Source organism: Alternaria hordeiaustralica, assembly GCF_023758085.1.
Source record: "Alternaria hordeiaustralica strain BMP 2776 chromosome Unknown scaffold_33, whole genome shotgun sequence".
NCBI classification, from domain to species: Eukaryota; Fungi; Ascomycota; class Dothideomycetes; order Pleosporales; family Pleosporaceae; genus Alternaria; species Alternaria hordeiaustralica.
This window is the reverse complement of record NW_026056805.1, coordinates 77,106-97,962: the sequence shown is the minus strand read 5'-3', so window position 1 is coordinate 97,962 and position 20,857 is coordinate 77,106. Positions and strand designations below refer to the sequence as shown.

General features: G+C 53.1%; 7 protein-coding genes across 7 annotated transcripts; 5 read left to right on the top strand and 2 right to left on the bottom strand.

The window, feature by feature from the left end:
* Positions 1–647: 647 nt before the first annotated feature.
* Positions 648–2,193, top strand: J4E84_009859 (uncharacterized protein; the record flags this gene model as incomplete). The annotated part of the gene is made up of 5 exons (XM_049392419.1): positions 648–977; positions 1,026–1,510; positions 1,563–1,936; positions 1,987–2,087; positions 2,152–2,193. 5 exons carry the CDS (start codon positions 648–650, stop codon positions 2,191–2,193), a joined length of 1,332 nt encoding a protein of 443 aa, XP_049239826.1.
* Positions 2,194–5,076: 2,883 nt separating this feature from the next.
* On the top strand, positions 5,077–8,208 carry J4E84_009858 (uncharacterized protein; the record flags this gene model as incomplete). The annotated part of the gene is made up of 4 exons (XM_049392418.1): positions 5,077–5,321; positions 5,568–5,743; positions 5,795–6,303; positions 6,481–8,208. 4 exons carry the CDS (start codon positions 5,077–5,079, stop codon positions 8,206–8,208), a joined length of 2,658 nt encoding a protein of 885 aa, XP_049239825.1.
* Positions 8,209–8,991: 783 nt separating this feature from the next.
* J4E84_009857 (uncharacterized protein) lies at positions 8,992–9,666 on the top strand (the record flags this gene model as incomplete). Its single annotated transcript, XM_049392417.1, has 1 exon — positions 8,992–9,666. One exon carries the CDS (start codon positions 8,992–8,994, stop codon positions 9,664–9,666), a length of 675 nt encoding a protein of 224 aa, XP_049239824.1.
* An 81-nt stretch (positions 9,667–9,747) lies between these two features.
* J4E84_009856 (uncharacterized protein) lies at positions 9,748–11,796 on the bottom strand (the record flags this gene model as incomplete). Its single annotated transcript, XM_049392416.1, has 3 exons — positions 9,748–10,208; positions 10,280–11,487; positions 11,588–11,796. 3 exons carry the CDS (start codon positions 11,794–11,796, stop codon positions 9,748–9,750), a joined length of 1,878 nt encoding a protein of 625 aa, XP_049239823.1.
* Positions 11,797–12,861: 1,065 nt separating this feature from the next.
* J4E84_009855 (uncharacterized protein) lies at positions 12,862–14,099 on the top strand (the record flags this gene model as incomplete). Its single annotated transcript, XM_049392415.1, has 3 exons — positions 12,862–12,907; positions 12,959–13,855; positions 13,909–14,099. The coding sequence occupies 3 exons, from the start codon at positions 12,862–12,864 to the stop codon at positions 14,097–14,099; spliced, it is 1,134 nt and encodes a 377-aa protein (XP_049239822.1).
* Positions 14,100–16,567: 2,468 nt separating this feature from the next.
* AMT1 (ammonium transporter Amt1) lies at positions 16,568–18,404 on the top strand (the record flags this gene model as incomplete). Its single annotated transcript, XM_049392414.1, has 6 exons — positions 16,568–16,681; positions 16,753–16,817; positions 16,880–17,134; positions 17,187–17,861; positions 17,914–18,157; positions 18,222–18,404. The coding sequence occupies 6 exons, from the start codon at positions 16,568–16,570 to the stop codon at positions 18,402–18,404; spliced, it is 1,536 nt and encodes a 511-aa protein (XP_049239821.1).
* An 857-nt stretch (positions 18,405–19,261) lies between these two features.
* Positions 19,262–20,371, bottom strand: CKB1 (casein kinase 2 regulatory subunit; the record flags this gene model as incomplete). Its single annotated transcript, XM_049392413.1, has 1 exon — positions 19,262–20,371. The coding sequence occupies one exon, from the start codon at positions 20,369–20,371 to the stop codon at positions 19,262–19,264; it is 1,110 nt and encodes a 369-aa protein (XP_049239820.1).
* Positions 20,372–20,857: the final 486 nt, after the last annotated feature.

The following is a 20,857-nucleotide window of genomic DNA, read 5'->3' as shown; positions in this document are numbered from 1 at the left end:
GACTCTATTCGACGGGTATCCCAATCCATAATTTGGTTGTTGACTCGACGTAGCATATGCTATACTGGAGTGAGAAATGGCGTAAACTGGGGACGAATCCTATGTTGTACGCGATACGTGCCAGCTTGGCATGATATAGTTTCCGTGCTTGTGTGATGGAGGTCGTAGCATCCGAGATCTGTACTCTGGAGGCATTCATGCCTACCTACATACCTGCACAGTGCCAGTTGTTGTGCAGATGACCTGTGGTAACTCTCTAGACGCCAGCAATCGACGGCTTTCGGCAACTTGCCTGATTCGGACTACATGCCAAACAGCGCGCAACACCATTATCCAAGCCCTCGGAACCAAAGTTCGTATGTAAGTGCAGACCAAGATAGTCTTTCCTTTTGTCGCTTTAGTGGTAATTGCAACTGCCTAGACGTCTCTGGCCCAGGAGCGTGGCTTGCGCCTCGATCTGGTAGTCGTCGGTTCATGACATGTCAGAAGCGTGTAATTCTGGCGAACCTCGGCTGGCCTGAAGCTACCCCGGACTCCACTTCTCCTCTCCATATACCGAGCGCAACACCATCATGTAGTCTACATGCAGCAGAGCCCCGTCGCTCACATCTTCTACTCTACCTTCGGCTCGCCTAGACAACATCGCCATGTCTTCCACAGCTTTCGTCCCGTTCTCCGAACCGCCCTACATCGTCGGCCTACCATCCCCATACTACAAGGAGACGCATCTGAGATGGCAGAAAGCGTGTCGCAAATTTGTGGATGAGCATCTCCTGGAGAATTCTCTGGCATGGGACACGGAAGAGACTGTGCCCGAGCATGTCTTCGAGACGTTCGCGAAAGCAGGCATGCTGCTGCCGACACTACCTGCCCCGTTGCCAGTGGAATGGCTGAAGAAGCTCGGAATCCATGACATTTTGGGTGTCGTTAAGGTCGAGGAATGGGATTACATCCATACCATGATCTACGCCGATGAGGTAGAATTTCCCAATACCCAGTTTGAGCGCAACTAACAGCCGCACCAGATGGCGCGAACGGGCCTCGCAGGACCGGCTGGTTCTCTTACCACAGGCATGTCTTTCGGTGTGCCGCCCATTATCAAATACGGCAGCAAACAGCTCCAAGAGCGCTACCTCCCCGAACTCCTTACCGGCAAGAAGCGAACTTGCATTGCCATTACCGAACCCGAAGCCGGATCAGACGTCGCAAACATCACAACGACCGCTACAAAGACACCCGATGGCAAACACTACATTGTTAACGGAACCAAGAAGTGGATCACAAACGGAATTTGGTCGAGCTACTCTTCAATGGCTGTTAGGACTGGCGGCCCTGGGCCTACAGGTCTCTCAATGTTGGTCGTGCCTTTGAAAGGAAATCCGGGAGTAAACATGCGCCGACTGAAGGTTGGCGGTCAAGTCAGTGCAGGAACGACCTTCATAGAACTTGACGATGTCAAAGTGCCGGTTGAGAATCTCATCGGAGAAGAGGGTATGGGCATGAAGTACATGTAAGATAACAACGGTCTCAAGAAGTACTCCAGCTAACGGTAAACTTCACAGCATGACCAACTTCAACCACGAACGACTCAGCATCGCCATCGGCGCAACCCGTCAAGCGCGTGTCGCCCTCTCCGCCGCAATGGAATACGTCCTCAAGCGCGAAGCCTTCGGCAAACCCCTCGTCGAACAGCCCGTCGTACGCCACCGCCTAGCGAAAGCTGGTGCTCTGCTAGAGTCACAATGGGCTTGGGTCGAGCAATTCGTATACCAAATGGTACACCTACCAAAGGCGTCAGCCGACATCGAGTTGGGTGGCCTGACCGCCATGGTCAAAGCACAAAGCGGCATCGTGCTGAACGAATGCGCGCAAACGGCGCAATTGCTATTTGGCGGTAATGGATACACGAAGAGTGGGCAGGGAGAGTTGATTGAGAGTGAGTATTGCGAGTTCCGGAAGTACAGGTAGTAACTAACATGTTCCTAGGGATATACCGCGAGGTTCCTGGTATTAGGATACCAGGTGGTGCGGAAGATGTCATGCTGGACTTGGGTGTGAGACAGCTTGTTAAAAACTTCAAGAGCAAGGTAAGTTCTGACTGTACGAAGTGCATGTGAGACATATACTGACTTCGTACCTCTACCTCTGCAGACTAAGGCGATGGAGAGGCCGAAGGGATCATCGAAACTCTAGATGTGGTACATAACAGCAGCATCAAGGTTTAGACGATAATCCAATCTCATTCGAGAGCATCACCACTGGCATTGGCATCTTGCTACAGCGTCAGACGTTCTAAGATCATTGCGTTCGAATCCGACTCTTCCGCCAGCCACAGTATCTTACACCGCGCTCTTGGTAGAACGCATTTTCCTATTCGGGTTCTATGCCGCAGTCGAAGACCCAGACATGGTCTTCTATTCGTATGGGTAACTCGGGTTTCCCTCAGCTCTCGCTGAATGTCTCATATGCCTTTTCCCAACTTGACACAATATCACGTCAGATAGTGAAGCCACGGGTAGAGCTGGTTGACATATAAGTTCATCCTTCATCGATGTTTGCAGCTTCACAACTACTCCGTGAAACTATTTTTACATCTAAGTCTCTCTGCAATTCCAAAATGAAGTCCGTCATCATCGTCTCCGTGCTCTTCGCGGCCGTCTCACTAGCAGCGCCAGCGCCAGCCCCACCTACTCTACCTATTTGTTCATGTGGACCGCCACCGATCTGCCCGCTGGAATTGAAGGCTGTATGTACAATGCTGTGCTGATAAAGTGTAGTTGTTCTTTGCTGACGGCCTGACAGGAATGCGAATGTAAACAGGTAACGTTGGATCAGTGTTACCCAGTTAGAGGAGACCATGGTGCTTGTACGAGCGATCTTGTAAGTGACTACTCAGCCGTTCTATTGCGTTGGCGATTTTTGTTTGTGCACTTGCTGATGCTGAGCAGAAATGTGAGCTCATCTATGGCGGTGGGTCGGAGTCGTGATTGGATCGCATTGGATGAGATTTGGTCATGTTTGCCATGTGATACTGAGATGGAAGACATATAGAACCGAGATACATCTTATGGGTTTCTTGCCAAATTCAGACCACCTTGTGTTTCCAGCTTGTATTCTTTTGTCGGATGAGACCATCCACGCTACTTCTAGCTGAAGCGTGAACCAGCCAGGTTACTTACTAGTTACCGCACCGATGATGCACCGACCTTGGGATCTTCACTCCAGATTCTCAAAGTGGAGCTCAAAACTTAGTGGTTCCGTACAGTGACTGTCCTGCGTCTTTAGTCGCCCGACATGACATAGCCTCGTTGGCTGTATTTGAGTGCCTTTTTCCGATGACCTGAGCGGAAATTGATTCCGTCCCAACGGCCGGAAGCTCGCACGAGGATTTGCTAGTGAATATTAATCATGGCTGCACCGCATGCCTTTCCCAAGAATGCTGATGTGGCAGTAAGCCCCGCATCGAACAAAGGAGCTGGAGGGGGCAGTAAGAGCTGACTCTTCAGTGATGACACGGTTGGTACATGCAGAGACCTTGAGCCTCAGCCATGACAACGCTCACAAACCAGACCATGTCGTGCGACGGTTGCTTTCCCTGCAGATCATGTCGCGTGGGACCGCTAAAATGGTTTCGTTAGACGTGCACATCAAGGCTTGACCTGGTCTTCGCTTCTTTCCAATGTAGTAGTAAGGATGATGGGTGTAATGCCCCAGATGTTTGAGTGACCGGGAAAGTCACAGGTACCGACGGGTAGGCTCGGGCTGCGGCCGCGGACGCTCGATCACGATCGCGATGCAGAGAAAATATTGAGCTGGAGGTGCATGAGGGTGCCGAGCATCTAGAGGCAATCTGGAAGGATGGAACGTGTGCATCACTGCAGATTGGTGGTTGCGTTCTCTGCATCATGCAACGGCATGGCGTCGTCCGAGACTTCACCGAGAGGGGAAAGGGCGTGTTCCCCGCAATTTTGGCACGCCCAAAGATCAACCTCCAGTCGTTCGCTACGCGTGCCATTTTTGACACCTTTACCGCGACCACTGACCACGCAGCTGGAAGAGCCTTTGCTCCGAGCGCCGACTGCATGAGGTGCAGCCTCTCAGAGTTTGCTTTCACGTCATCCATCGCCATGTTTTCCCGTGCACCGAGCGCTGTGTTTGTTGTCAGAGCGGTCAGCCAGCTCTCAGCAGATCAAAAAAAGACGGCAAGCACCGTGCCCACTAAGGTTCACGATGCAGATTTTATTGGGGTGTGCTGGGGCAGTGCGTCGGGGCAATGGACCTGTCCGTACGATTGGCAAAAAGCCGCAAACATACTTGGACGCCTATGTGTCCTCACGTGCACCCGAGACGGCTAGCACTTCGGCTATAGGATCCAGAGCTGTCTGGCTTGGTCATGGCATTCCGCTCATAGACACCAATCGCGCCGTCCCTGGGATATTCATTTCCGCACTCTACAGCGATGATCCTACGCCTGGCTTGTCCTTGCGTTTGTGGGACGCAAAGTGAGTCGAAAGTGCCGTGCACCCCACAACAATCATGACTCGAGCTTGGGTGTCAAAGACGCCTGGTACTCGCGTGCCATACGTCGGTAGTAGTCGGAGGGAGCGTGCTCTTGGCATTTACAGGCTGCCAGTCGTACAGGCCATCGTCGGCTTGAGCGAATGCAAGAGCCGCGGCATCTTACCCGTGCACAAGGACTGGTCAAGCAGCTGACGTTGCGGATACGCGTTTGTATCCAGGAGCGGGCTTTGTCCCGATGACATCCGAAAGGCATCGGCGTCTTAGTCGCCAAGGATAAAGCGCCGACCAGCCGCATCTGGGGGACTGGGGTACTAACTAACGATCCCCAGTGGGGACGGAGGCGGCGTCATGAGCGTTAAAACGCACCATGTGAAGCGCGGCTTGTCTGTGTGTCCTAGCACACGACTAGCCCTGGCATGCAATCCACTCTCGCGAATTGTGGTCTTTATAATCTTCGGACCCCCCCAGGCCCCTCGCGTGTGGTAGGAATTGTCAACGCTATTTGCAACCCATCGTGCCTTCAACGCAGACTCCAGACATCCACATCTCGTAGCCATGTCTGATTATTCTGCATCTCCGTCCGACCATCACAACGAAATCCAAGCACCGAAACGAAAAGCCACCGCGGCCGGCCTCGATGGACATGGAACCGGACGTTCAGTAAAGAGGAGGGCTTCAAAAGCGTGTCAGTGTTGCCGAGCTCGCAAAGTGCGATGCAATGTCACAGAGCACGGCGCTCCTTGCACGAACTGCAGACTGGACGAAGTCGAGTGCATTGTGTCGGAGAGCAGGCGCAAAAAGTTAGTTCCACATTCCCGTGCAATATCCGACGTCTCCACAAACAAAACGCTTTATCGTTTGATCAACAATTTCGATATGGCATGTTCCATCGATTTCGTCATCCAACGTCGGCTGGGAGCTCGGTATTTCTGGCCTAGCCACTTGTGCTGCGCTGCACCTATCACAATCACCGAGAGCATTTCAGCCAATGGCTGTTGATGCACCCACACCAAATGTGCGCCTCGTACGACTACTGACAGCTGCAGGAAATGGAGCAAAGATGACGACCAAGCCACAGAAAACGCAAGCGCGACTGCACCTGCGACGCGCAAGATCGCATCGCGTGACGCGCTGGACGGTGCGCAAACCTTGAACCGAAGCTCGTCGCGAGGATCACATGAGGCGGAATCAAGGCGAGATGAGCATGTGCCTCACTCGATATGTATGATTACTGCATCACGGCATCAGTCGTACTGGGCTAATCGCAACACAGACCAAAGTCATGGCCATCGTATCAACTCCGTCGCCAGTATCTCAGATATCCAGCGCCGACTTTCCATCACGTCACAAATCAATGGCTTGCCTACACTACCATTTTCGCCGTTTTCCAACGAACCACGAGCACCCTTTTTTGGAAGCATACCACAGAAACCCGCCCCTGGAGAGCTACCCCGATTCATCAAACCTCTCCCGGCGAAAATCGGACCTGACGAGATCGCCTATCTGGAGAAGAAGGGTGCTTTGACCGTACCAAAGGGAAATCTCCGCGGTGAAATGCTTCGCGCATACGTCGAATTTGTCCATCCCTATATGCCACTTCTGGATCTGCATGATTTCCTGTCCATGGTTGACAAACGAGACGGAAGCAAGGGAAAAGTCAGCTTGATCCTGTTCCAGGCCGTCATGTTCGCCGGATCGGCGTTTGTTGACATGGAACACTTGCGCACGGCGGGTTACGCTACTCGAAAAGACGCTCGCAAAGACTTCTTCCAGAAGACTAGAGTAAGTTGAGACCCTTCTTCGGATATCTTGGCAAGTCATGGGCTTCGGCCGACTAGACCCAAACACTATCGGGGTGATTCGGACACACCGATTTTCCGAGGACATGCCGACATGTGAAAATCGACGGACCTACAATGGGCCGATAACATGTGAACACCGTGCTAACTCTGCTACCAGATCTTGTACGACTTCGATTATGAGTCCGATCGCGTTTCACTAGTCCAAGCACTGTTGTTGCTGACGTATTATTACGAAACTCCCGATGATCAGAAAGACACCTGGCACTGGATGGGCGTCGCTACATCGGTTGCTCACACCATCGGATTACATCGCAATCCGGACAACACCAACCTGGACAGCAAGCGCGTGAAGTTGTGGAAGCGGATATGGTGGTCAACCTACATGCGCGACCGACTTATTGCACTTGGCATGCGACGCCCTACACGGATAAAGACCGAGGACTTCGACGTGCCCATGCTGACGTTGGATGACTTTGAGATTGCACCTCTTCCGGATTCGATCACTTGCCTGCCAGCTGACTGCCGTATTGCGAGGGATGTGGATGCGCAGCGACAACTAGCTATCATGTGCATTGAGAAGGCTAGGCTGTGTCTGTGCATATCCCATGTGCTTTCTAAGCAATACTGCGTATTGAACAACAACCACGGCCTACAAAATGACCGTACAACCATGATGTTGCTCCCGAAGAAACTAGATCCCGAGACTAGTGAGGTCAAGGCCTGCGATGAAGAGCTCCAAAAATGGGTATCAGAGCTCCCAGAAGAAGCCAAGTACACGGACACACCCAGCGGCGAAGCAGCCATCGATCTTGCAAGGTCACTACTGCACATGGTCTTCTTCACCACGTTGTCAGCGTTGCATCGGCCGCAGGTTCTACCAAATTCACAAGGCGGCCCAGCCAGCGCTCCGACAAAGGAGAATGTTGAGTCTGAATTGCTCGATGTCTCGCGCCGTAATGTCCGCCGGGCTGCTTCAGCAATCACATCGATAGCTCAGCGTCTAGACGTGGGTGGTCTCGTCAAATACCTACCGACCACAGGTGTTACGGTTCTGCTACCAGCAATCATCATCCACCTGCTTGACATCAAAGCTCCAGAAGAGGAGACTCGTCGAACTTCTCTACGTGGCTTCTGCCAGTGCATGGCTGTTATGGGTAAACTGCGGGATCTCTACGCTGCCGCCGACTACTCAGTAGCCTTTCTGGAAGCCGCTATCCGCAAGGCAGGTATTCATGTTGCTCCTGTAGGAGCCGCTCCAGCTGCGCCAATGCCCAAGCCTTCGCCCGTCACTACAGTCGAAGATCTTGTAGACGCTGGAAGGCGAATGGAGATGATCAACAACGCGACTACCGGAACACAGAACCTACGTCCTTCAACATTGACACCGCCGCCAGACAACGGTACCACCAACATGCACGCTCTCGAGAAGCAGCACGACCAGCCTAATGTCACCGATGAGGAAGTCGCTCGCCGTCTCGAAACATTCCTCGCATCTACGCCACCAGAGTCCGATCACGAGCATATGCCCAGTATCACTATTGCCGGCGAGTCACACATGGATGGCATTACGGCTTCTGCGTCGGACTCGCACACGCACGACAACCTGAACTCGATGGCTTTCAATAAGTGGAGTACGATGGACCTTCCTGCGAATCCATTTACCAACAACATCAACCACCACCAGGACGACGAGATGCTGTTCTCCAGCTTGCCACTCAATAACGAATTCGACGACGGCGATTTTGACCAGCTGCTCAACTTAGATGCAGTCGGCGAGGCATTCAACTTCGACGACTCAGCTCTTGACGCCAACATGGGCATCTCAGGGGGGCTAGGAGATGTAGACTGGCTGAACACTGGTAACGATCTCACCGCTGAGGCATAAGACGACCATCTCGACCATTCTCGTATGATGTCACGATTTTCTTTCACGGAACGGAAAAGTTTAATCACGGGATTTCCATTGGATCTGTGGCATTGTTCTCTGCGAAGATATCCATTTCCTAGTCTTCTATTTCTGCGTACATCTTTCTATCAGATAATGACCAAGGGAACTGGATCGGTTGGGGAAAACACGGTTGTCAACGATCAGGAAAGACGTTGGCTCCTGGAACATGTTATCCAGCATGACGTTATGAATTGAACTATACACATGATCTCTCATTCCAAGCTTTCCTTGACCATGCAGGTGACTGTGAATCACGATGCTTATACTCTAACTAGCTCGGCACACACATACCGTTTGATATGCATGTTCAATGCACAACGGCACACCACATCGAAAAGACCAGCGGAGCCTAGTCCGGTCCAGAATCTACCGGTGACTAGTCCTGGTTATCGGATGGGGTGGACTAAAATGGCGCGTCGGATGGAGTCTATTCGCGAGGGCTTAGAGCTAGACCCCAGGATTCTATGATCCGGAGGAAGGTCCGGAGATGGGATATCTGAATCACGTTTGTGGGGTATGGCAGATGCGGCATACGATAACGATTGTACAAAAGTAGTCTTGCTAGTGTTCTTGGGTCGATGGATATGTATGTACAGTAGTCTAGCTTACTGGTAGCAGACGCGCGATACTACTTTCTCCAAACCATCCACAGATCTACTAGCGGTAGTGGAAATTGCGCGCGGGCTGCGTTCGTAGTCCTGTACATCTCCATCCCACATCATGGCCACTTTCCATCCCTTTCCACGACTTCCTCTCGAGCTCCGAGAGCAAATCTGGAAGGACACCGTCGAACCGCGAACCGTCGACGTGCGGCGTGTTCGACACAGGTGGTCTCAACGCCATGGCCAGCTCGCATCGTCTACGCCCATACCAGCTATACTACAGTCCTGCCGGGAAGCGCGAAACCTTGGATTGTACAAGCGTGTCCACTTTGAAGTTGACGTAGTAAAAAAATTCGAGAACAACCACGCGCCGGAAGTCCTCATCGAGAAATTCTTCACGCCTGAGGAGGAGCGGGGAGAAGAAGAAGGGCCCAAGGAAGTCGAGACCGAGCAGCGCTATATATGGCTGGATCTCGATATCGATATGCTGGACATCGGCACTTCTACGTTCTGCGACTACATTTCCATCGCATCAGCCGTCAAGCGCCTCAAGTTTGAGCGAGACGACCCACATGGATCACCTCTGCATGAACTCATGGATTTTGTTAGTGTAGACGAAATTCACATTGTCTGCCCAGATGGCTTCTGGGTGTGGGCTGGGGCTCTATATAATCATGACTGGCCCTGTGCTGAGGAAAAGCTTGTGTTTATCGAGCCATTCAGTAGTCAAGTTGCGCGTAGCATAGAATTCGAAAATGTATGTAGACAGGACCTGGAGGACGACAAGTCTTGAGGCTGGATCAATGGTCTTGTCTTTCTTTCAGGCTGTCACTAGAGATTTGATGTTATTAGGAGTAGAAAACATGCCACCACATCAAGCCAAAGCAGCCTTCCTAACCATATCCCCTACCTCCCTCACATTCCTAACAACCCCCTCCAAAAACCCTCGTACCAACGCCCCAACATCCCTAACCCCCAACCCACTCCGCCAAAACCTCCACGCACCCCCAACAGCTAACACGACCGCCAACGCCCTAACCAGCCTCCTCGCCCTCATCCTCGCAATGCCCTTGCGCGTGTACTCTATGTTCCAGTCATTCCACTTGACAAACGTACACCTCCGCCAAAATTCAATCTGAGTATAAGGATACACAGTCGAATTCCAGCCGTCGCCGGTGAAATACCAGCTTGAGCAACCGCTCTGCCAAACGGTGTTTTTAAGGGCGCGTTGCATTTCGGCAGTGTAGGCGACTTCGGCGGAGTGCTTGACGTCGATTGTGCGGGCTTCGTTGTGGAGGAGGAGGCGGATGAAGTTTAGGGAGTAGTTTACCATGTCTGCGATTTGTGTTAGCAACGTTCTTGATATGTTTGTATGGTGAGTGTGAGTAGAGAGGGCTTAGACGTACTCTCGCTTGCCATGACAACGCTAGAATGCCCAGTTGCAGTATTGGGACCAAAGATCATCATGAAGTTGGGGAAGCCGTCGACGGCTGTGCCTTGGTAGGCTTGAGCGCCTCCTCGTTCTTCCATTACTTGGACTAGGTCTTTTCCGCCTTTGCCGATGACTTTGAGGGGGTGGAGCCAGCGCGTTGTGTCGAAGCCGTTGGCTAGGACGATGACATCGGCGGGGATTTCTCGCTCGGGGTAGTCCTCTTCCTTCGCGTCCTTTGGATATGTAGCGCCGGGGCCGATGACAACGCCGTGCTCTGTGACTCTGTTCATCGGCTGTGTAGTTAATTCGATCTTTGGGTCGTTCAGGCTGCGGAGCCATCGCTTGTCGAAGATGCGTCGTTTGCAACCCACGCCGTAGTCTGGTGTTAGAATCTCCCAGTACTTTTCTGGAGTGCGTTTGCGCATGTTCTGGAGGACCTTCTCTTCGTAGAGTTTCCGCTGTTTGTTAGCGTATGGTGTGTTGGGGAAGATCTTGAGGAAGCCTGATTCTGCCGTGGCGAAGATGATGAAACGCAACAGCTCTTTGAGGCCCGGTACGTTCTTCATCAGCTTGGGACCGTTCTTCTCCCACCACTCGTCACCACCGGGCGCGTGAACAGCTGGAGTCACCCAGGGTGGTGATCTCATCAACTGGGTGACCTTTGTGGCGTTGTAAGGCGCATGGGGTAGAGGAGGAACAAGTTGCGCGCTGCTGCACCCAGTGCCAACAACGACGACGTTCTTGTCTGTGAAGTCGACGCTTTCATCCCACCTCGCCGAATGGAACATCTTGCCCTTGAAGTTCTCGATGCCCTTGATTTCGTCAGGCCAGCCCCTGGGTTCGACCAGTCCTCCCACACAGCTAAGCACAACCTTGGCTTTCACAACTTCCATCTCCGAGTATACGGCATGCTCGCCTTTTTCTTGCGCGATCTTCATGCGATCCTTTGCTGACAGGTCACCCATGCCTGAGATCATGCGACGGAGAGTAACCTGCCATAGCTGCTCGTCTTCTAGCCATTTGCAACTTTCAATATCCGTGTTGAGCTCGAATTTGTCCGTGATGCGGTATTTCTCGCATACTTCGTGGTAGTAGCGTACGATTTCTTTGCCGGGCGGGTGGAACGAGGACCAGTTGGGGTTTTGGGCGAAGCTGAAGGAGTAGAAGACGGCGGGTATATCGCTGTGTGGCTGTTAGTCTTGTGTTTGTGGCACGGTGGCGGCTGAATTCAGAGGCCCTGGTTGTGACCACCTGCATGTCTTCGGGGAGATCGCGGACTTACCAAGCGACACCGGGGTACCGATTGATCCACCAGGTTCCTCCAATGCCTGCTTGCCGATCGAATACGCGAAACTGATCAAATCCAAGTTGCTGCTTCAGCTGGCAGGCCATAGCAATGCCAGATGCGCCTGCACCGACAATGATGACGGGGTAATATGTGTAGGCATCCTTCTCGTACCCATTGACACGTCTTATCGATTCGGTGATCATCTTCGCAAGCAGTCGGGTTGCTGAGAGGCTGTGTACGCAGACGCTCCAAGGTTCGCTTTGAGCTTTAACGCAGCGTACGAGGCGTGATTATGAAGCCAACGACAGCTTCTTGGAGACTAAACTTTAGCCGGGCGCCTTATTCAATGGTCGAGCTGGTGAAGACCTCGGAGAGTCGATCGCATGTGAAGATGGAGTTGACATGACAGCAGCCCTCTGATGGAGAATCATCTTGCCAATGGACGGGACGTTCGTCCTCCATAGTGCATCGCGTGGGGCGAAACTGTCTCCTGAGCCTCGGTAGAATGGCATGAACGCGTTAGCTTTGCGAGACGGCACGTCATGTCACGACGGACATACGGCGACCTTGGTATTCCGCGATTCGTCCTGTCTTTGAAGGATTCACATGTTCATGGCCAGACCTCCGCACAAGCTGAAACTCAGTTCCGTCTCTTGCTGCAAGACTGTATAGCCGATAGGTCAGCGAATTGATACCTCTTAATCCTCTCAAGGTTGAGTAGCAGCGCTCTCGAGTCATGGATGGGAGACGCTCGCTGTCAACTTTGTTATTTGGCAAATACAACACATCCATAGATTTCAGGCAAGGCGGGAAGTCACGTCGTTTATGTATGTAATGAGGCTGAACAATATATGGGTCTTGTAAGCCACAAGTCTATGGCTGCGCCGCTGGCTGACATGTAGCCAATAACCAGACCCATTCTACCGAACAAGCTCGATGATCGTTTTCTTGGACAGAGATCTCTACAGGCTGCATCCAATTCATGTAGTGGTGCTCAATAATTACCCAAACAAGTAGGAGGTCTTGCCTGCCCCCGGGGCCAGGTGTAACGCTCTCACGTGCTGACGCGGGTAGCGCACGGGCGCATAATGTTAGGCGGTCGCGAACTTCCGAGTTGACCTCATCAACTGAATTCAGCAACGGCTAGGCCCTCTACACCAACAAGTTGGGCCTTTTGAGCATGATTTATTCGCCTTTCTGAACCATGTACTGTCCTTGAATAGGAAGTTGTCACCTCGAATCTGCGCAGAGAAGGACGTTCCAGCGCAATGAATACCATCGACGGTTCCGACCGTCACGTCAAGACAGACGAAGGCACGCTGCTGGAATACCTCAGCTAACACGGACATGACTAATACTTTCCAGCCCCTCCGCCGTCATTGCTTGCGATCGTGCTCGACACCAACCCGCATGCGTGGGCGCATCTATCCTCGACCCTCTCACTCTCGGCCGCCTTAGCCAACATCCTCGTCTTCATCAACGCGCACTTGGCCTCGGGAAACGCCAATGAAGTTGCCGTGATAGCTTCACATTCGCACAAGACGACATTTCTCTATCCGACTCCTGCAGAGCCGCAGCCTCAAGTACGGGGTGGGGATACAAATGGGCATGCGCAGACGAATGGACATGGAAAGGACAAGGAAGGCCACATGGCAGAGAGTGCGAACAAGTACCGGCCGTTCGCAGTTGTAGAAAGTGCTATCCTACGCAACTTTGCCAAACTACTCAACGAGACGAAAGAGAGCCATCTGGAAGCAACACCAACCACGCTCATCGGCGGGGCCCTCTCAATGGCCCTTACCCACATCAATAAGCAGACGATCCTGCATGCTCCCACGGCCGCCTCCGCCGAGAGCACATCTCTCGCGGCACTCGCCGACTCGGAAAACACGCACGTCGACCGCGTGCCCCTCACATCTCGCATCCTCATCGTATCCGTATCCGGCGACCTTGCGAACCAATACATACCCGTCATGAACTCCATCTTTGCCGCCCAAAGAAAGCGAATACCTATAGATATCTTGAAATTGGCTGGCGACACTGTGCTACTGCAGCAAGCAAGTGATGCGACCGGAGGTGTATACATGAAGCCGGATCGCCCAGAGGGTCTGCTACAATATCTGATGATGGCATTCTTACCAGATGTAACAGCACGGACAAGCCTCATAGTCCCTAGCGCCGGCGGTGTCGATTTCCGTGCGGCGTGTTTCTGCCATAGGAGGGTTGTTGACATCGGTTTTGTCTGCAGTGTGTGCTTAAGCAGTAAGCCAAATCGAACATGCCATCCCACTCAACACAGTGCTAACCTCCATCAGTCTTCTGCAACCCGGATCTTCCTGATAACCTGTGCCTGACGTGCGGCTCCTATCTATCGCTGCGCAGTGCTGTCATGAACCCACCGGCATTGATCCCACGGAAAAAGAAAAAGAAGAAGAAGGCCGGGACGGATTCTGCAACACCAGGGGCAAACACTCCTGTAGGATCTGGTACTCCACTCCATGGTTGAGATACTGATCTCGGATCTGGAATCCATCCCACCAGATCCCATGATTTACCGCGTTACACCTTTCTCGGATGTGTATGCATATCTGCTACACTCCCCGGCCCGTGGCGTAAGCTAGTTCCACCGAAAGACGCAAATTTGCCCACGGTTATGGGGAATGTGGAGACTTTGACGGTAGGCGTATTGAGCCACTAGGACGGCTGTACGACAGCCTTCCCCTTCGAATCGGAAACCGTGCCAGCTTACTTTGTTCTCCGAAGCCTCGCCTACGCAAGTGGCTCTATGACACCACGCGCGCTTGCAATTCTATGTGGGGAGATCTCTCAACGCAGTGTTCAGTTCACGGCGGCATGATCCTTTTGCCGTCGACACAGACGTTTCAACAGCCATGCGTGCGGTATTAGTTCTGCTGATTACTCGCCTGCCAAAGCGTCGGCCGAGCCCGTAGCATTGGAGGATCATTTGGCTTCCGAGAGACTCGGTGCAATTAGTTGGCAGCACAATCAAGCCCAAGATGTGGAAACATCTCCGCGACAATGCCTAGAGTAGTTCCTCAAATGAAAGCTCAAGAACCTTCCAGACGAGATCAATTGGAAGCCTTATACCCACATCTCAACAGTCTCAGCTCATTGTCCCTGTCGCTCACGTACCAATAGCCGTGATCTCGGTACTTTGCAGCCATGTCGCACCCTACCAACTGCCATATATGAATACTCACTGCCAAATGCACAGATAGGGCAGTGACAGGGTCATAATTCAGGCTGAGCAGCATCGTCGCCGGCACCCAGCCGCGACAGTTATCGGTGAATCTCAGGGATAGCGGCGCCTGGCGCAGGTAAAAGCAAGATAGTTAATGCAGGCAAGACGATTGCGGTAGACGAGGCGAACAATGAATGCAGCAGCAAGGTGTGATGCTATTCTAGACTTGGACATAAATATGGTGAGATGACGCCAGGGGTGAGGATCCCCGTTGGACCTGCATGTTGCATCTGATGGATGTTGGAGGCGGCTGCGGAGGGAGTCGCGGGATGTGGGTAGCGTCGCCGGCAGGCCTGGGCGTGGGATTGAGAGAACGGGGGAGATAAGGGATTCCTAGGCCATTTCCGACGGCATCCAGAGAGACTAAAGTCTGAAACACTTGGGAATGAACTACTTGTAAACTCTAACAGAGTGATCACACCACAAACCGTAAGCTCAAGACACCAATATCCCTTATCCCGTACTCGGGAACGACATGCTGCATGGAGTCTCTGATCGCCATATCTACGCTAATTGCGCACCTTACCGAAAGAGGACTCGCCCAGCCCCGGAAGATGTCAGACCAGGGATGGCCTGGACTTGTTTCTAAACTCCAAGCACGAACGCAGCCTATCAGCCGCCCTCACGTTATCACTACCCTTGCAGCAACAGCTCTCCCAAGCTCTGAACAATGTTTTCGAATCATTGCGCTGATAGCAAACGAGCTGTGCAGAGGGGGCTCAGTTAACGCATTGCCTGATGTGACCCCAGGAATCGGTAAGTCTGACAAGATGAAGCGAACAAGCGCATCCCATGTCGATCAAGAAAAGAGATACCAAACCGTGGCACAAGATCACCGCGAGCTGCTCCACAGGGTGGTGGAACCAAATGATCGCATCCAGGCCTTGCGGCAATCGATCACACACAGCCCTGAGGTCATCCCACACGTGTGGTTCGACAGCCGCAACAGGCCCAGCGCCTCTCAAGGGCCTCCGTCGTTTCCGCCCCGTCCCAAGTGTGGGCGGCACCCTGCAGTTCTGCATTTTGGCTTAGCGACGCACCCGTAGTCGGACATTGGCTGACAGGGCCTGGCTTGGGGCGGCCATTGCCCATCCCAGTGCCCACCCGTCAACAGCAGCTATCAGACACCCCACCGCCCGTGGCGTTTGTGCATTCGGGAGAGAGGGGGATGTTCATGCCGGTTTGCTGGGAGATTATCAAAGCGGCATCGCCTATTCCACTGCGGACGGAAGCCAACTGAAGCTTGGATGCTCTCTTGTTTCTTACCCATACCCATATAGTCCACCACCGACCCCTCGGTTCCATTGATTGTCGGTCGTGAGCGTGTCCACCACCCAAGCCACTCTCGCCTATAACACATATTTAGCACCGTTTGCACATGCAACTTTTGTTTGCGCGTTCCTCCTCCCAGCGGCGACACCTTTACTTTTTGGCTTGTTCGAGCTACGCAGATACTGGGGCGGACGCCAAGGGTCAACTGCAGTCTTGGAGATCCCTGATCGTGTAGCGATCGTCCAATCCTCACTTTGCTTGCGCACGCGCATCATCCCTTCCCTTCTCTACGAACCCATCTTCTGGAGTTTATATCGATTCCTCCTACATCATTTCGGAATTTCGTCACCAACTGCGCATACAACATATACATACCGGGATACACTACAGGAAACAGTTAAATCGCAAAGAGCGACGAGGACCCGGGAACACACGACATCATGGATCCAGTATCTTCGGGATTGGACCCCACACTCCCTCTGGAGCCGTTTGGTAATACCACAGATGCCACGGGCGGCGATTCGAGGTTATACAATCTCAATGTGTTCTACAACGTGAGTTATTCTGGCTACGGGAACTTGTTAAGGTTTTGGAGTAACGCGGGGCTAACCTGCCATGTTTCTAGCCCGGCGACATCGCTTGGATGATCACATCAACCGCCCTCGTGCTTCTCATGATACCGGGTGTAGGGTCAGTCATCCACTCTTCTCTGCACATGCATTATCATGTATACGGGTCTAACAGAATTGCAGATTCTTTTACTCCGGATTGGCGCGAAGAAAGTCGGCGCTTTCGCTACTATGGCTGTCTGTCATGGCGACCGCGGTCGTTTCTTTTCAATGGTTCTTCTGGGGTTACTCTCTAGCCTTTTCGCACAAGGCTGGCAAGTACATTGGCGCGCTGGATAACTTCGGTTTGATGAACGTGTTGGGTGCGCCTTCCGTGGGAAGCCCGCGGATTCCCGATCTCATGTTCTGTGTCTACCAGGGCATGTTCGCTGCCATCACGTATGTTCACCGCATATTGAAATCATGGGGTCTAAGCTAACTTGATATGCAGTGTTGCACTTGCAGTTGGAGCCGTGGCCGAGCGAGGACGCATGCTACCTTGCATCATCTACATGTTTGTCTGGACGACGATTATCTACGACCCGATTGCGTGCTGGACCTGGAACCCATCCGGATGGGTCTTCCAGATGGGTGGCTTGGACTTTGCCGGCGGAACTCCCGTCCATATCGCTTCCGGATGTGCTGCCCTCGCCTACTCGTACATGCTCGGAAAGCGAAGCGGTCACGGTACCCAGGAGCTCAACTACCGTCCCCATAACGTCACGCACATTGTTATCGGCACCGTGTTCCTCTGGGTGGGCTGGTTCGGTTTCAACGCTGGTTCTGCGCTGTCCGCTAACCTTCGCGCTGTTATGGCGGCTGTATGCACCAACCTTGCTGCTTGTGTCGGGGGTATCACATGGTGCCTAGTTGACTACCGTCTCGAACGCAAGTGGTCCACTGTTGGGTTCTGCTCTGGTGTCATCGCTGGTCTCGTCTGCATTACTCCTGGTTCCGGATACGTTCCAGCCTGGGCTGCGGTGGTCTTCGGTGTGTGCGGTGGTGTTGCTTGCAACTACGCGACTAAGCTCAAGTACTTCCTGCGCTGCGATGACGCTCTCGACATCTTTGCGGTTCACGGCGTCGGTGGTTTCATTGGAAATATCCTCACTGCTTTCTTCGCCGCGTAAGTCACGTACCACGTCATCTCAAATGACCCATTACTAACAACCACACAGTGACTACATAGCGCATCTCGATGGTTACACCGTCATTGAAGGTGGATGGCTCAACCACCACTGGATCCAACTCGGCTACCAACTCGCCGACTCCTTCACCGGCGGCGCCTACTCCTTCCTAGGCACCTGCCTCATCCTCGGCGCCCTCGACTTCATCGGCCGTTTCATCCCCGCCTTCAGACTGCGTGCAACTGAAGAAGAAGAAGCTGCCGGTATCGACGACGTCGAGATTGGCGAGTTCGCTGTAAGTTCTACATCCCAAACCAAAAACATATATCTGAAGAACACATCACTAACACGCATCACAGTACGACTACGTCGAGCTCACGCGCGAAGTCAAGATCCCCGACGACGACATCATCGACGAAGGCATGTCGACGCATTCCCTCGAAGGCCACGGCGCAGGCATGGCCATGACCAGCCACCACGAGAAGAATCAAGACTCTGTTGATTCGGCGAATCAGCTCGCGGAATGGGCTCATCGCGCATAAAGCCTTTGTTGTTGCTTTGCGTTTTCACTTGTTAATCGCTCTATACCAATTTTCTTCCTGTGCACGTCGCTTTGACATGCTGTGTATGTGTATGTATGTATTTAAGGAGGGTACGGATGGATGATGTAAATGATTGGATTGAATTTGGATTGGTGAGGATGGGTAGCCTTTAGCTATGCCTTGAGGGTAGACGATAATAGCCCTGCTTGTGTAGATGTTGAATATGCTGTTAATGACTATGTTCCGCGTTGACCCTGGTGACAATTGTGAGCATCTTATAAGCATGTCATGTGCGATCAACAGCGTATAGTACTCCCAAATGGCATGCCAAAAGATTGCAGCAATACCTCTTCCTTCCTCACCATAACATCACTGACAGCACCAACTCCGCACATCAAGAACCACGAACAGGTAAAGTCTTAAAGATTCTCATTTCGGCATCCAAGCTCATTCACTCAGTATACCAAGAATCTGCTATAAAACCCCCACTCCACCACCCTTCACACGTCTCTGAACAATACTTGAACAAGAAAAAGAACTAACCTCGACGCAATAGTCCCAAACCCACGATGCTCCTTTCCTTTGTAGTGTGAAAAGCGTGAAACTAGTGACGATGAAGAAAGAGAGAAAGAAAGAGGGACGTTCTTTGAGACTAAGCCAAACTCAAGTGCACATGATGCCCCCTCTCTCCATTTTGACTTGCGCCCTTTTTCTCATTTCGCGGGGGGGCTGCAAAGGCCATAGTAATGTGTATTGTGTGTTTCCCCGCCGTCAGGGCATCAGCCCTCTTCGTACCATTCACCATGTCTTATCACGGCACGCAGGGGGTCACGATTGACAAAGCGCGGCTCGGACATCTAGCCCGCCGCTGCGCCGACACCGTTTGTGTCCATGGGGCTGCCCCCTCCGGCGTTTGAGCCGTTTGTCGGCCGTCGTCGTGTGCGGATTGCCTTCTTCCTTCGGTCTACTGGTGCGCCCTTGCCGCCTTCTGCTACGTCGACCATGTTGAGGTCGTCGTCGTCGGGCCGGTCTGCGTCCTCGTCGTGCTCCTCCCAGTATCTTCTCGTCTCGTCGAGCTCGGTGACGTCTGTGGGCCGCATCCGTAACCATTTCATCCGCGGCCCTGATCGTGCGCGCTCGCTGACGCGGAAACCGTAGATGCGCGGTTCGTAGATGCTGCCTGTGCCGAGGCCGGGGGCGAGGTTGTGCGGTGCGACGCCGTTGATCGAGGTGACGTTGGAGGGTGTGGTATTCCGCGACTTGCCGTCGGTGCTTTGCGATTGTAATTGTTGCAGGGCATCGACTGTGTTTGACGCGTTGTTGCGCAGCCCGCCGCCAATGTCGAGGTCGGTAAAGGTCATGAAGAAGAGCGAGGGGAAGGTGGTGCCGAAGAAAGCTCCGTCGACGGTCTGGAAGCGCGAGTTGGGCGGGGTATATACGTCTAGGCAGGAAGGGCAGAACAGCTTGACTGTCTCGTGGCCCGGGCTGTCGTTGAGGCCGACTGGCAGGACTTTGCACGAGTTGCAGTTTACGCGCGGGCAGGTGCCAAAGTGCTGGAGCTCGTACTTTTCAGCCATCTGCTGTATGCCCGGTCGCGAGGTGATGTAGCGCTGATGTATGAGGCCGTACAGCAGCTCGGCGGAGCTCTCTATCACACTAAGATCAGAGGCTATGCGGAGATGTCTTCGGTCGCCAGCCCGTCGGTAGCCCGGTGCTCGCTCATCGCCCAGTATCTCGTCTTCCTCATCTTCTTCTTCCTCCTCGTCTTCCTCGTCCTCGTCGTCCTCCGGCTCCACGTCCAGTATCATCTCCAGAGCCTCCTTGTACATGGGCACCTGCGATTGCAGGCCCGTCAGGTTGAAATCATCCTCGATGAAGTCTTCTGACACCTCGGCGAAGTACTCGTGACCCAGGAGCCCGCAGAAGGACGCGATCCACGACTCGGTCACCTGCGAAGAGGACGACATGCTGTCTGGGGTGTAAAGGCGTCGGGGCCGCTGTCTAGACGCGGCTCAGGTTATGACGCGCAGCCGCAATGCGTGCGTGGATACGAAGGGCGAGGGGTTCGAAAATGCGAATGTGGGGGTAATGGTTCGCGATCGAGACAGAAGCGAAGGGTGCCGGGGAGGAGAGCACGGTTGAGTGTGAGGGTATATTTCTTTTGTGAAGCTGCACTTGCAGCCTTGTTATCGCATGTGAGTTGGCGTTGGGGTAGCGGACAGGGAAGGGCTCGGCGAAAGACGTAGTCCAGGTGAGGCCGGTGGGGGAGGGGTCGAGCGAGCGCAGAGCCTGATGGGAGGGCGTTAAAGTTTCTGTGCGCCGAATTTGCCTCTCTATCAGTACGGCCGATCGTCAGGCGTCGCAGGTGTATGTTTGAAGCTGTGTTTTGGCAGGTGAAGATCGCAGGTTGCCCGAGCTTAGCGATTGCGTACCACGTGATCTAGCCAGGCCCT